Source organism: Cervus elaphus, chromosome 18 (assembly GCF_910594005.1).
Source record: "Cervus elaphus chromosome 18, mCerEla1.1, whole genome shotgun sequence".
NCBI lineage: Eukaryota > Metazoa > Chordata > Mammalia > Artiodactyla > Cervidae > Cervus > Cervus elaphus.
In genome coordinates, this window is record NC_057832.1 from 35,227,584 (window position 1) to 35,241,535 (window position 13,952).

The 13,952-nt window shown below is 40.4% G+C and overlaps 1 protein-coding gene across 1 annotated transcript in view; it reads left to right on the forward strand.

Moving 5' to 3' along the window:
* The first annotated feature begins 3,199 nt into the window (after positions 1–3,199).
* Positions 3,200–13,952, forward strand: part of AHR (aryl hydrocarbon receptor) — a 48,751-nt gene continuing 37,998 nt past the window's right edge. Inside the window, exon 1 of the mRNA XM_043872176.1 lies at positions 3,200–3,915. Coding sequence (XP_043728111.1) covers positions 3,851–3,915 — 65 coding nt within the window. The 5' untranslated portion in view covers positions 3,200–3,850. The remainder of the gene's footprint in view (positions 3,916–13,952) is intronic.

A 13,952-nucleotide genomic window follows, 5' to 3' on the forward strand; every position in this document is an offset into this window, starting at 1 on the left:
ACAAACCAAAACACATAAACTATCAACCACAAAACGCACCTGTACCTTTGTAGGTCATGCTAGAAATCCCTCCTCATCACACCTTCCTTATCTTTCTGATCCAAAATTACCAGCCTGTTCCATCTCACCCACCACCCTTCTGTCCCCCAGCTGCTGTAGATGAATGTTTCTTAAACTTTATGTACATTTCACTTACCTGGGAGTCCATGTTAGAGTCAGATTTTGAGTCAGTAAGGACACCCAGAGACTGCATTTCTTACAACCTCATTGTGAACCACTCTGAAGAGTCAGCACGAGCGGAGCTGTTTCTGCTGCTGCTTAAACTACAGGAGTTCTCCTCACTCTCCTCTTCTGCTTTAGCATTCTTTCCTTTCTTCCTTTACTATTTTCAGCATCTAATCTTCTTCATGTTTTTTGTCTTTTTTACACAGTCAATTTCAATCTTTCTCTCACCTCTTTCTCATCTGCTTAAATATCACCCACTTAAAAAAAAAAAAAAAAAAAAATCCTAATTTAACCCTTTACTCCCCCTAGCTGCCATGCTAGGTCTCTATCACAGACTTTTTTTTTTTCCTTAAAGAATTGTCTGTTTGCTGATATCACTTCTTCATCTCCAATTCAGTTCTGTTCCCCTTCCATCTGATTTGTAGGTCCATCAGCCCACCAACAGTGTTCACTAAAGTCTCAAAATTACCCCATGGTAGGAAGCCAAAAAGGACATTTCAGTTCTCATCTTATTTGAAGCTCTCAACAGCATTCAGTTCTGTGAACCACTCCAACATTTTTCCACTTTGGCCTCCATGACAAGACAGTCTCTTTATTTTCCTGTTAACATTCTGGAAACTCTTTTTCAGACAGTTTTACAGGACCAGCATCTTCTCTGCAGTTATTAGATATTACAAACTGAAGTTCCTTGGGGTCCCATCTTCCTTTTCTAGCATATATCCACACCCTACAACTTTCATAATCTCTTGTCACTTAAATGCAGATGACTTCTGAATTGATATCTCCAGCTCATAATCTTTGAGTTACAAACCTATATATGCTGTGGCCTCCTTGACACCTTAGATAGCTCAGAGCCACCTCAACTATAAGTGATCCAAGCTAAATTAATAATTTCCTACCATTACATGCCATCTTCACACAGCCTGATGCATAGTCCAAAAAATGTTTTTGACACATCTTCTTCCTTCAGTGTCATATGTCCATCCATTCTATCTTTTAAGACCTCCTTGAATTCTATGGAACCTATTCACTTTTTTCCACCCTTGTATCAAAAATTACCATCTATTGGCTGGGCTACTGTTAATGGCTTCCTATGGAATATCATTTTCATTGCATTCTGCTCCTACCTCTTTTACACCCTGAAGATATTGTGATATTTTGAAGGATAAATTTGATCATCTGTGCCTGTCTCCCCTGCTCATCTTGAACTTGCTTTAGTCCCTCATACAACTTGCCAGGCTCCTTCCATTAAAGGGTTGTTGCTTGTACTGTTTCATTGACTTTCAATGTCTTCCCCTCTTTGCTTCTAAGACTTTATCCATCGGACTTCAACTCCACCATCGTGATTTTGGGAAAGCTACCTTTGTTTCAATGACTATGTCAAATTTCTCTACTAGGACACCATACTTAATCATGTGCTTCTCCATTACAATATTCCTGGAGAGTATGGTGGTGGTGGTGGTTTAGTCGCTAAGTTGTGTCCAACTCTTGAGACCCCATGGACTGTAGCCCACCAGGCTCCTCTGTCCATGGGATTTTCCAGGCAAGAATACTGGAGTGGGTTGCTGTTTTTTTCTCCAGGGGGTCTTCCCCACCCAGGAATTGAGTCCAGGTCTCCTTCATTGCAGGGAGATTCTGTCCTGACTGAACTAGGAGGAAAGCACACCATATTTGAGTAGGAATCTCAAATGATAAAGCATTTGAGTTGGGCAACTTTTGTGTTATTATTGAAGAATAACTTGGCAGAGATGAATTAGGGATGTTGCAATACACAAAATTTAATAGTATTTGTTGGAATATTTAGATGTAAGTTGTAGAAGAGCTGAAGATATTTCATAGGGTTGATAGGAGAATGGTTGAGTATATGACAGCAAGGTTTCAGCTAAAGAAAACAATGTTCAATTTATTGATGTTTTGAATGTGAGGTAACAAACTCACCAGATAGAAATGGCTTGATGACATTTTGAAATGTAGGAACGGACATGGTGTAAGATTTCATCTAGACTTCTTGGTCTGATTGTCCTTCTCCTGACAAGCAAAACATACTCCTGTGTTTACTATTCTGGTTAAAGGCACAGAAGGAGTCAGAAATCTTGGAGGTACTTGAGATTGCTCTCTCTTGTTTATTTCCTTATTATCTGCCCTTTTTTCCCTCCATCCCACTGTCACTTCCCTGGACTTTCACCTGGACTACTTCAACAACTCCCTAACTACTCTCTCTACATCCAGTCTTTCTCTCCTGTAATCCAGTTTGTACTGTCATTTAAAACTTCCAAAACACCAGAATGTCACTTGCCTGCTGTGGATCCTTCAAAGGTTTCCCACTGACTGCAGAATAAAATCTGGACTCTTGATCAGGCTTTATAATTTGACCCTAGATTCCTGGATTTCACTTCCAGCTCCTCTCTCCAGCTATAACAGACTGCTTATTCTTAAATGCTCCCTGCTGCCTGCCTGCCTTCCCACCTTCCTGAAATCTGACTATAGAGTAAGTTATTCTGACTGGGGAAAAGATACTATACTGTCTTGTACAGAGACAAAAACCAAACTCAAAACAAATAGACAAGAAAATGCCTGGCCTTCAAGTTCAACTCAGATGTGGCCTCCTGAAGCCTTCTCCTCTAGGAAGATTTATAGTTCCACTGGTTATTTGCCAGCTCACTTTTATTCTTAGCCAAAAGTTAGCTGACTCACTGTCTCTTGCAAAGGTGAATTTAAGCTCACTACTTGGCATTTCTTTCCTTGAGGTTGTCTAATTACAAAGAGTTTGGCTACACATAATTTGTTGTCACATGTCTTTCTGGGCTGGAAACGTGTTCACAGATTCCTCCCCTTGACCTCAAGAAGATGGCTACTGGAGGGGGTGGGGGTGGTCGGTCATTACGCCTTACGTCATCACGTGCCGGGAGGGTGGGGCTCTCAAGGGAAATATAGCGAAGGGCGGGGCCAAGTAGGATGGGGCGGGGCTACGAGGGCGGGGCGGGGCCGGAGAGGGGTCGGGGGCGCTTCTGCTCTTCAGCCGGTGCAGGCAGCAGCGGGAGGCGTCGCCGGGCGAGTCCACTTGACGCTAGGTTCCGAGAGCGTGACTGGGACCACCGGCTCAGACCAGAGGTAGCCGCATAGCCAAGCGGAAGCTGGTGGCACCCGGAGCGGCGGCCGCAGTCCGAGCTCCGCAGGCGGGAAGCACCCGGGATCGGGGAAGTCCCGGGAGCAGCGCAGCGCGGTGGCGCCTCCCTCACCCAAGGGGCCGCAGCGACGGTCACGGGGCGCGCCGCCACAGCGAGCGACCCAGGCCCGGATTTCAAACAGGCAGCCCAGGCTCCTCCTCCATTCGCGCCGCCTCACCTGCGGGCAGCGCGGCGCCGCCTCTGCTGGTACCGACGACACCTGCGCCTCCTGTGTCCCCGGTCTCCGCCCCTCGCCCCCCGGCGCCAGGCCCGGGGCGCGCACCTGGACGTGCGGGGCTGCAGGAGCCGCGCGGCTCCTGGGGTGCTGTGTCTCCGCCATCGTCCCAGGAGGGCGCAGGTGGAGCAGCCGCGGCTACGTGGAACCTGGTCCCAGTTGCCGCCGGGTCCCGGGGACAGGGCGGTCCGCGCCCGGGAGGAGCCGCAGCCAGCCAGGCACCATGAACAGCAGCAGCGCTAACATCACCTATGCCAGTCGTAAGCGGCGGAAGCCGGTGCAGAAAACGTGAGTCTCCGGAGCGAGTCCTCTGTGCGGTGGTGGGGCGGGCGCTCAGGCGCGCGGGTGCGGGACGCTGCCGCACCCCGCCCCCAAATCCCCGAGGCCGGGGGATTAGGTCCCTTCCCTGTGCAGTCTGTGGAATCGAGATATGGAGGCCGGTGGAGAAACCCAGGCCTTGGATTTTTCCGTGATTAGTGATTACATTTTAAAAATTGTGCCCCCCGTTCTCTGCCCGCCCCCCAACCCCTTCTCCAGTGCACCCTTTCACACCTCCAGCCATTTGAAGCGCTGTTCACTATGCTGTGGTCCTAATTTGTTGACAGCTTTCCTCTGCCCTGTGGGGCTGGTGGATTAGTTAACCTAAGCCCGTCTTGAAATCCCCTTTCACATTTAATATCCTCCTCTGTTAGGTTAGAGGACGGTCACCATTCTTACTCCCGGTAGGGCGAGATGCTTTAAATAGCTAAACACGTGCTGTGTGCAAGAAAGGGGCTGAGTGCCTCTGAAGGTATTTTTTGGTTCCCTGCAACTGGCTTTCTGTTTTACTCTTATTTACTTATTTGGCAGTAATTTTGTAGCGCTCAGCGTGAACATACCAATAAAATGTATAGAGGTGGTAGCAGCTTTGAGTGAGTGTAGTAGCCAGAATACAGTAGAAGATTTGTATTTTAAGTCATCTTTTGGGGGAGATTTATCACTTTGGAGGTGGTTTTAGGGTCTGCAAATGATTTGGAGATGGAATTATTGAAACAGACGTTTTCATTCTTAGCATCATTCTCTTAATGCCCATTTCCCTCTACTTCAAAGTTTGGTCAATTCTGATAAAGTACAAACTTAGGTTTGTTTGTTTTGGTGGGATATTTGTGTGATTATGGCAAATACTTTAATTTTTTTTTCAGATAAAAAGAAAAATCCGTGCTTAACACAGATTTACTTTTGCGAGTTGGCAATGTTCATGTGTTTATTCCTAATTATTACCCTTGAGTTATTTTACTTCACATTTTTCATACTTTCATAAACAATTTTAAGAACACTTTAAACGGTTACACAGAACAAATCAGAAGTGTGCATGTAGCTTAAGACTAAATTTAGGTCACTAATCCAAACCAGAAAAATAGCAGTTTAAGATTAATATTAAAGACCAGTTGAAACGTTTCAGTATTCTGGGGTTTTAATTTCCTTTTAGAATTTCAGTGATTGCAGTCCTTCAGATCTAGACTTGGCATTAACAGAGGATATTCATCTATAAATAGACTGATTAAAATTTGGAAGACTTATCCTGCAGTGTGGTTGACATTAGGAATACTGTCAAGTCAGCAGTTTTTGTCTTGGCAATTCTGTTGACATTGGTTTACAATACTTTTGTGTTTTATAGAATGGCTTCTTATAAAAAATGTGCTTGTCTAATTTGACTTTGTCCTTGATGGTTATTTAAAATTGAAAGGCATCACAGACACCTGTGTGTATTTTAGTTAATACAATAGTACACTTGGCATAATGTATAATATATATATGTATATCATGGGTTTTATTTGTATAGTTAAAAAAACCTGAGAATTGGTAAGTTATTGCATTTCAGGAAGTGTGTTACACAGGACCTAGACGACTTCAATGAAATGCTTTAATTTTTGTATTCATTTTAAAGTTTAACATTTTGGGCTTTGGTTAACATTTTCTTAAAGATTTTCCCTTTAAACATATTGCACATTTTCTTTTTTTTAAAGATGTACCTTTTATTATTTGATCTTAGCACTTAAATATGCTTTCTAAGACTTTATATTTGTGTTTAATATCTCCTGTAATACAACCAAAGCATTTCCACATTCACCCTTGTTTTATTTAGTTAGTAGAGATGTTTATCAGATCTTTACTGAGCATCGGGCATGGCTTCTAATCCTACAAACGCCTTAAAATGTCACTGCTCCATAAGAAAAGCCTAGTGCTAACATTTACATAATCACGGGAAGTTTATAAATTGTTTTAACTGAATGAAAAATGATGAACTTAAAATGCAGTTAGAGTCCATTTCAAGAATGGAGCCATAAACCCAGGATTAAATTTAATGTTTTTTAAGTTAAATTACTAGTTTATAACTAATAGACACTAATATGGTGGCACATTGTCAGAGAAATTCATCTTGTTTGAGCTGAAAATGATATTAAGATCTGTTTAACTCTGACACTGTAAGTTAGCCACTGTATTTTACTTAGAAGAAAATACGTTGTACCATAATCATAGAACTATTAATAAAATGACCATTTAAATATAGAATTCTATAAAATTTTGGAATCAACTGGGTGACATCATTTTAACCTGAAGAGCTCCCTGACTTCGATGGTATTTATTAAACAAGATAAACTCCCCCTAGTGGCGAAGACCAACATTCAAAATTATCATTATTGATAGTACAAAATGATTTTAAACGTGTTCAGTTTAATCCCACTAAGGTATCTTGTGCATAGTAGACACTCAATAAATGTTTCCTTTCTTTTTGGGGTAATGGAGGGTAGAAAATTAAAGGACCTGAAGCAGCCCTGAATCCAATCTACGTTCCAAAAGAGATTTTCAAAGATATCTTAGGAATAGGTTCTACTCTGTTTCCTTAAATGTTCCTTAAAATAACCCTGCTCAAAAAAAAAAAAAAAAAAATGAACCCTTAAATTTAAGAAAAAGCAGTGTTTTTACTTAAACCCTCTTCTTCTTTTATCAGTGTTTTTCTGTAGTGGTGAAAGACCTGCTATTCATTTAATTACTTTGTATCATGAAGATTGATGAAAAACACAGTCCTGACTTAGAGTCTGGATTCCACCAACCCCCCCCCCCGCCAATGAAAATAACTTTGGATGTGTTTTTGTAGTTTTTAAGCTTATTAATACATAAAAAGTTTTAGTGGTACTTCACTTTACCGTTTCTGCAGAAAATTAGTGCTGAATGTTGGCAAATAATAGATGTTGAGTAAATAAAATCTACACCTGAAAATGATATCAACAGTAGTGATGATCAAACCAGCCATCATGAAGTGTCAGAATTAGAAATAGCTCTCAGCCTTTAGTTTACCCTTTAACTTTGGTAACACACTAATAACAGTAATAGAAAAGCAGTCTCTTCCTTGCTGTGTTTACGAAATTGCTATTCATTCTATCTAAACTAAATGAAACTCAGTTATATTGATGCCTACTTAGTTGAATAAAATTTTGCAGTGTTTTTTTGAAAATGTTTGATATAAATATACTATGATACAATTACCTAAGTAACTTCTAAAAAAAAAAAAGGTCTTTTTAGTTACATACTTATTTCTCCACTATTGTTTTTCTTTCAAATATCTTCCTTCAGCTAGTTTACAAGTAGTGGCTGTAGAGGCTCTTACATGTTGGAACTATGAAATAAATGAGTGAAAGTGATTAGCTATAGGTAACCTATTTAAGGAGAAGGAAATGGCAACCCACTCCAGTATTCTTGCCTAGAGAATCCTGTGGACAGAGGAGCCTGGTGGGCTGCTGTCCATAGGGTCGCACAGAGTTGGACATGACTGAGGCGACTTGGCATGCATGCATGCATTGGAGAAGGAAATGGCAACGCATTCCAGTATTCTTGCCTGGAGAATCCCAGGGAGAGAGGAGCCTGGTGGGCTGCCGTCTGTGGGGTCGCAGAGAGTTGGACACAACTGAAGTGAGCAGCAGCAGCAGCAGCCTATTCAAAATAAATGATGAAAAGAGGAAACAGTGAGATATAAATTGAAAAACTAGTTCTAAAGCAAAAGGTGCAGTCTGATTTCCTTGCTTCTGTTGGTCCGGGCAAGTGATTGATCAATAAGGCAAGGCAGTCCATACCCACCCTGCCACTCTCACGACTAAAATTAGCAGGAAAAAAGTGTTTTATAATCTGTAAAGGCTGCTAATGATAGAGATGAAACAGAAACTCTTAAATTTCATTCTTAAATACTTTTAGCCTACACTGTCACAGAATAACCATTTCTCCTGTGAAACAGTAAGAGGCAGTCTATGAATATGTTCTCAATTGTGGGTGATGACATGTGGTTCTCCACTAGTGAAAAACTTAACATAGCACGTGCTTATTGATGCACATAATTAAGACAGTTACTTAGAAATTAATGTCATGCAAATCTCTGACACCAATACCTTTCTATTTCTGTGCTTCTTTGAAAACTGATTTTTTTGCATACTGGTTTAATGTGACAAAAAATTCCTCTTTGTTAGTGTTTACTGTGACACAGGCATGCACAGTGCTCTGCAGACTTCATTTTATTTCGTTTTTATAGTAGTAATATGAAAAGTTTTATTATTATTTCAGTTTTCTCTATAGGGACCTAAGGTTCAGATTCACAGTTGTTAGGTAGTAAATGAAAGGCTGAGTTTGAATATCAGATTCCAGGTCTTTTGGCTCCAAAGCTTGTGTTTGTTTCAACTTCACAATACTGTCCAGGTGAATATGTTCAGTGATGCGTATGGTACATCCATATATAGAGATTTCCTTATCATGCTCACTGTTTTTTCTCGAATAGTGTTCTGAAATAAATTACTCAACATTGCCCCTACCTGATGGCGTGCTGGTTTCACGCCATATGTACATTCATGCCCTGTCTTCTTAGGTTCCTTTCCTTCTATTTTCACTGAGGTACTACCAGCCTCACCTCCTGCAAGACACTATTTTCAGTGGCAGCATAGTAGTCCCTTCTGCTAATGTTCTGTAATTTATTTTGAGGCAGAAATTTTTTCTTTCCAATCTTTAAATACTTGAAGTAGTACTTCAAAGAATATCCTTGAGTTTTGTGAATTTCTGTATGAATTTTTAGTTCATTCCTTTGGGAAAAATTCCTGTAAGTGGAAATTTAGGGTACAAAGATATGTAATTTTAAGGTTGAGCCAGATCTTATGCTCTGAAATATACTGTCAGATTACAAAAAAATATATATTCCTATTGGTAGTCTGTAGGAAAGCCTATGTCCTTGCATTTTTGCTTTACAAATATCAATTGTCAACTTCATAGGCAAAAAAGATGGGGTGGGCAGTTGAACTTCTATGTTGAGATTGTATGTGTGGAATAATAGTATGTTTGCAGATTTTTCTATTAGAGATGTCTTTTACATACTAGTTTTCCTTGTCTTATGTTTTTCAGTTTGCTCTTTTACCTTATTTTTAATGAAAGACTATTTTGAAAAATATTCATTTTAAACAACACATGTACATTAAGAAGTCAAAAATACATGTATATTGTTAAGTTTGGCATACTAAGCATTATCTGATGATCTTTTATTGTGGTAGTTATGGTTGTCAATGCTATTTAATGTCTTCTTCATCCTCCCAATATAGTTTTATCACAATTTTGGATTCAATTCACTTGCAGTGTTTCATTATTTTTTAAACCATATATATTGTTTACTGCTGAGTTAAGTGATACACTCTGATTACATTTTCCTTTCTGTTCTCCATTGTCATCGATTTCATTGTTTACCTATTTTTCATCTTCATATCGTTTATATCTGAGTTTAGCTATGTCTTTGCTTAATCCAAGACAGATTTTGTGTTTCTGTCTCTGATTTCCTTGTTTGGCCTGATTTTCTGGAAGAGAAGGATGGTTGCAGAAAGCCATGTACTCAGCCTTCATGGAACTGGAAGCAGTTTACCTATCTCTTAAGACCTGATTGAGAAGCCACATCTCCATGAAACCTTCCCCCTTTCTTCTACCTATAGCTGAATCTTACCTTCCTTAACTCTCCAGCATAACTTTTAAGGCACCTACATTATTGAACAATACGTTATGTTTGATTTTTGCCATGTTATAGAGTGCATCTTCTCCTAGTAAGAAAGACAAGCTCTGTAAAGATAGGTGTATTTTCTTTGTCTTTGTAGCAACCACAGCTTCCTAGTACCATGCACAGTGTAGATATCTGAGACTATTTATTAATTTAACAATTGCCCACCACTTAAAAATTTTCATGTTTTAGTGCTTCACGTATGGTGGATGTATTCTATATGGGTTCCAAGGAAAATACATAGAAAAAAGTGCATATTCAAAACAGAAGAGGATAAAGGGATCATCCTTAGTTTTGTTTTTTTTTTTAAGGATTTTGGAAGTAAGAGTGGTTTCCAGGGCATATTTCATGTTCTGGCTTCCATTGTTAAAGTCTTGTGCTAAAGATTACATGCTGTTTGTACCTCATCACTGCTTCTTAAGCATAGCAGAAGCAGGAAAGGGAAGAAGCCATCATAGCTATATAGAGTGGGAACAGGAGAGTAACTGAGAAATTCAGACTCCTCACAAGTAACTGCCAGTCAGAATGCTCAGAAGTTTTTGTAGACCTTTTTTGCCTCACATAGGGAAGTAGATATCCAGCTGTGTTGAGCTTAATGTGAAATCTGACTTTATTCATGTCATAGATTCCCCTCTCCAGTATCACATTAAGCATATAATTTATGATGGTAAATATTCAACATTTAGAGATAAATAAGTATGCACTGAAGCCATAGGGAGGAAATGAAGAATGAATGTGTTTGGAGCTGGGCTTAATGGAATATGGTAGAGACATTTATTGAGAAATACTTCAATATCCTAGCTGTTGGAATGAGAGTCATACCATTGCAGATGCAGAGAAGGGATGCTCAGAGCTCTGAAAAACATGAACTTAAGGACATTCAGGTACAGAGACTGGAAATAAACAAGTTATTGGTAAGTAGCCTGAAGCAGTGGGAGTAGATTAAATCATCCACAGGAAAAAGCTAATAGAGCAGACTCAGTCCTGTGATAGGTAATCTCCGTTAGAAAATGTCACCTTAATCTCATAGGATTACTGAAACTGTCTTTGCATGTCATTTTGAGGTTTTATGGTAAATGTCACATAAAAATATGAACATCTGTGATTACAATACTTTATGGTTAAACTGGGTCCTTATGTTTTTTTTAACTGTGTTTCAAATACTGAGCACAAATTCTGAGCCTAAGAGACAGTTTAGCTCGGGATATTAAAAAGGCTTTACAAGGAGCATGCGAGCTGGCCTTGGGCATACCACGGGGCCTGTTACACCAGTACTTACGGCACTCACGGCTTCTAAAGCGAAGCATGGCATGCAGTCAGCTGAAGGCTTGCTTTCACAACAGTTTTGGTTTACAGGCTGGGACAAGATTTTTGAGGTTAAGGCTTAAAAAAAATAATAAATCAACTCCTTTACATGATCAGCATCTACCATCTTTCAGAAGATGTCTGAATTCAAAGTATCTCAGATCCAGTCTTTTGGAGACATTTATTTATATTTCAAATGTTAGCCTTTTGTTTAAATAGATGGTTGGCAGTATGTTTTGGCATAGGTTTGTAGAGAATACAGAAGTAATACTTGCATGACTCAAGTCAAGTGTGACTGATGTAGAATTACTCTATTTTTACTCTTTGGTGCATCTTAAATAGGTATAGATAAGTGTGAAGTATTTTCACAAAATAGTTGTGAATATTTCTCACAAAATCAGTGAAAAGGTTTGTCAGATCTGTTCCTTCAGCTTTAACAACAGTGGATCTGAAATGCCAAGTTCAGTAGGTACTCTTCAGCCCTGACTTTCCTTAGTAACTTTGTGCATTTGACTTTGTTCTGTGACCTGCAAAATATTTTACCCTGATTCTTTTCCTGTCTGCCTTATTGATTCTTCTCTGTCCTCTTTTTGCCCACTGCCTTTCCTCAACTTTATACCTAAGTGTTGACATCACTGAGGTCTATCCTTGAGTATCTTCTCTCTGTTTGGCATACCTTCCATTAGAAAATGTGGTTGTTATCCCAAGCTCCAAATCCCAGTCATTTGTGACCTCTCCTTGCCAATTTTTTTTTTCCCCATAACTCACTATACCTAGGAAGTTAGCAAGTCAGTTTGGTTGAGTGACCATTTGAGTCTGGCTACGTATGAGCTTTGTGGTGGATTCAAAGTGCTGTTAAAAAATCTCAAGCCAGGCCGTCCTTACTACCCCACAATCACTCCTTTTGGTCAGGCTCCAGTCGTTTCCTTTCTGGACTCTTCTGATCATCAGCCATCAATTGAGAGTCCCCTTTGTGTCAAGTACTATGCTGAGCATTGGAGATACAAAATGATGAAGTTTACATTGTAGTAAGAGTAACACATAAGTATATGCAACATAGGTTGCATAACACTTAGGAAATTTGATCTTCTGCTAAATATTCCAGTATGTGCATAATAATACATTAATACTGTGGACAGTTTGCAGTGCCTAAAGGAATAGTCTCTGCCAGCGCAGGACTGGCTTCTGCAAGGAGCCAGTACTAGACAGGCAGCGATGTCACGTGTAGAAGCACCGCTGAACCTCTTTCTCCCACTGTTCTGTTATTCCTTTCTGTGTCCTAGCAGCCTGTCTTGCTTCAGTGTTTGTGTTACTGTCTTCTCCTCAGTGTTTTATAACCATTACTGGAAAGCTCCCAAGAGCACACAACTGGATTTTATTTTCAGTTGTGGGAAATGCTGTCAGCCCAGAATACTCCCTCGTGGAACGGCTATTGAAGGCACTTGCACAAGATGCACATAGTACCTAGTCGGGTGGGAGGAATCCAGTGGGAGCGGGTCAGGGAAGACAACAAACATGATCTCGCGGAGCAGCACTTTGCAGCCGCTGTGACAGAACACGGGGTACTGGGGAGTGACATGTATGAGAACATCAGAGTGCGACTGGTCACCTAAGTCGTGGCTTTGCTCTGGAGAGTAACAGGCAAGGAAGGTTTTGCCTGGGGGGATCAGAGACCAGAGGCAGAGTTCGGGGCCATAGAAAGATCAAGAGGGGGTTTCGTTTGTTAGGTTAAGGAACAGGGACTGTGCAGAGCTGCTGAGTGGTTTGGATCAGAGGAGAGAGAGATTTATGTTTGAGAAAGGACTGGCTATATTGTGATCCACCCTGCATCCCATCCCCTCCATCACCAGAGTCAGGGCAGCCCAAGTCTGGTCATGTAAACCCCAGCTGAGAGCTGAAGCTGATTTCCCGATACCAAGGGCCAACTTCATACCATTTCTGTGGGGAAACCTGCTGTTTCCTCTTTGAAGAACTTTTTTTTTTTCATCAGATGCCCACATGGCTCACTCCTTCACCATATCCTTGTCTGCTAAACCATCACATCAAGAGACCTTCCTTGCTGACCAAAACCAGCACCACATCACTCCTTACTTCCTTATCTTGCTTTATTTTTCTTCTCAACACTTACCAGCCTGGAAAGTTATGTGCTTATTTGTTTCTTTCTTCACTTATGTATTTTGGATCCTCCCATCGGAATGTAAGCTTCAGGAGAACAGGGGCTTTAGCATGTTTTGTTCACTGCTCTGTCTTCTGGGTGTGGCACGTGGTGGGTGGTCAGTATTTGTTGAAGGGAGTTGGCCCTAACCCGCTTCCCCTTGTCTCTCTTGCACTCTGAGCTTCTCAGATAGTTCCTCTCACTGTTCACCATTTCTCACTTGGGCCACCTCCTGAAATCCTGTTCACCTTTCAAGGTTCAGCTCATATGCCTCCTTTTGTATAAAAATCTTTTTTCAAGCAGTTGCTCACTGTCCTCAGTTCTTGTAACACTTTTTCAGTATAGAGGAGAAGAATGTTTTCTGGGACTGCCCAGGACATGATAGGTGCAAACAAATGTTTAACAGGTGATTGGTTGGTAGAGAATTATTCAATGGGGTGGACATGCATTATAAGTAAAAGTTGAAATTCAGTTGATTAATTGGAGAAATGCAGTAACTAGATGTGACTTGAGTTTCATTTTACATGTGATTAGGGAAAATAGCTAGAGAGGTAGTCACCAATTTCGATTAGGTATGGAGTTATGCACAAAGTCTGGAGGAAAGTATCTGTGACTTATTTTGTATCTATGCCACTTTACCAATTTTGTACTCTTACTTTTTGTAGGAATGACATGAACTATAACAGAAACAAAAAGAAATAGACAAGTTCTGAAGAAATTACCCATTAGGGACAGTGTAAAAAATATGCTGAATTTTCATATTGCTTTCTATCATATTCTTACATGAAGTATTACTTCTTTAAAAAAAAG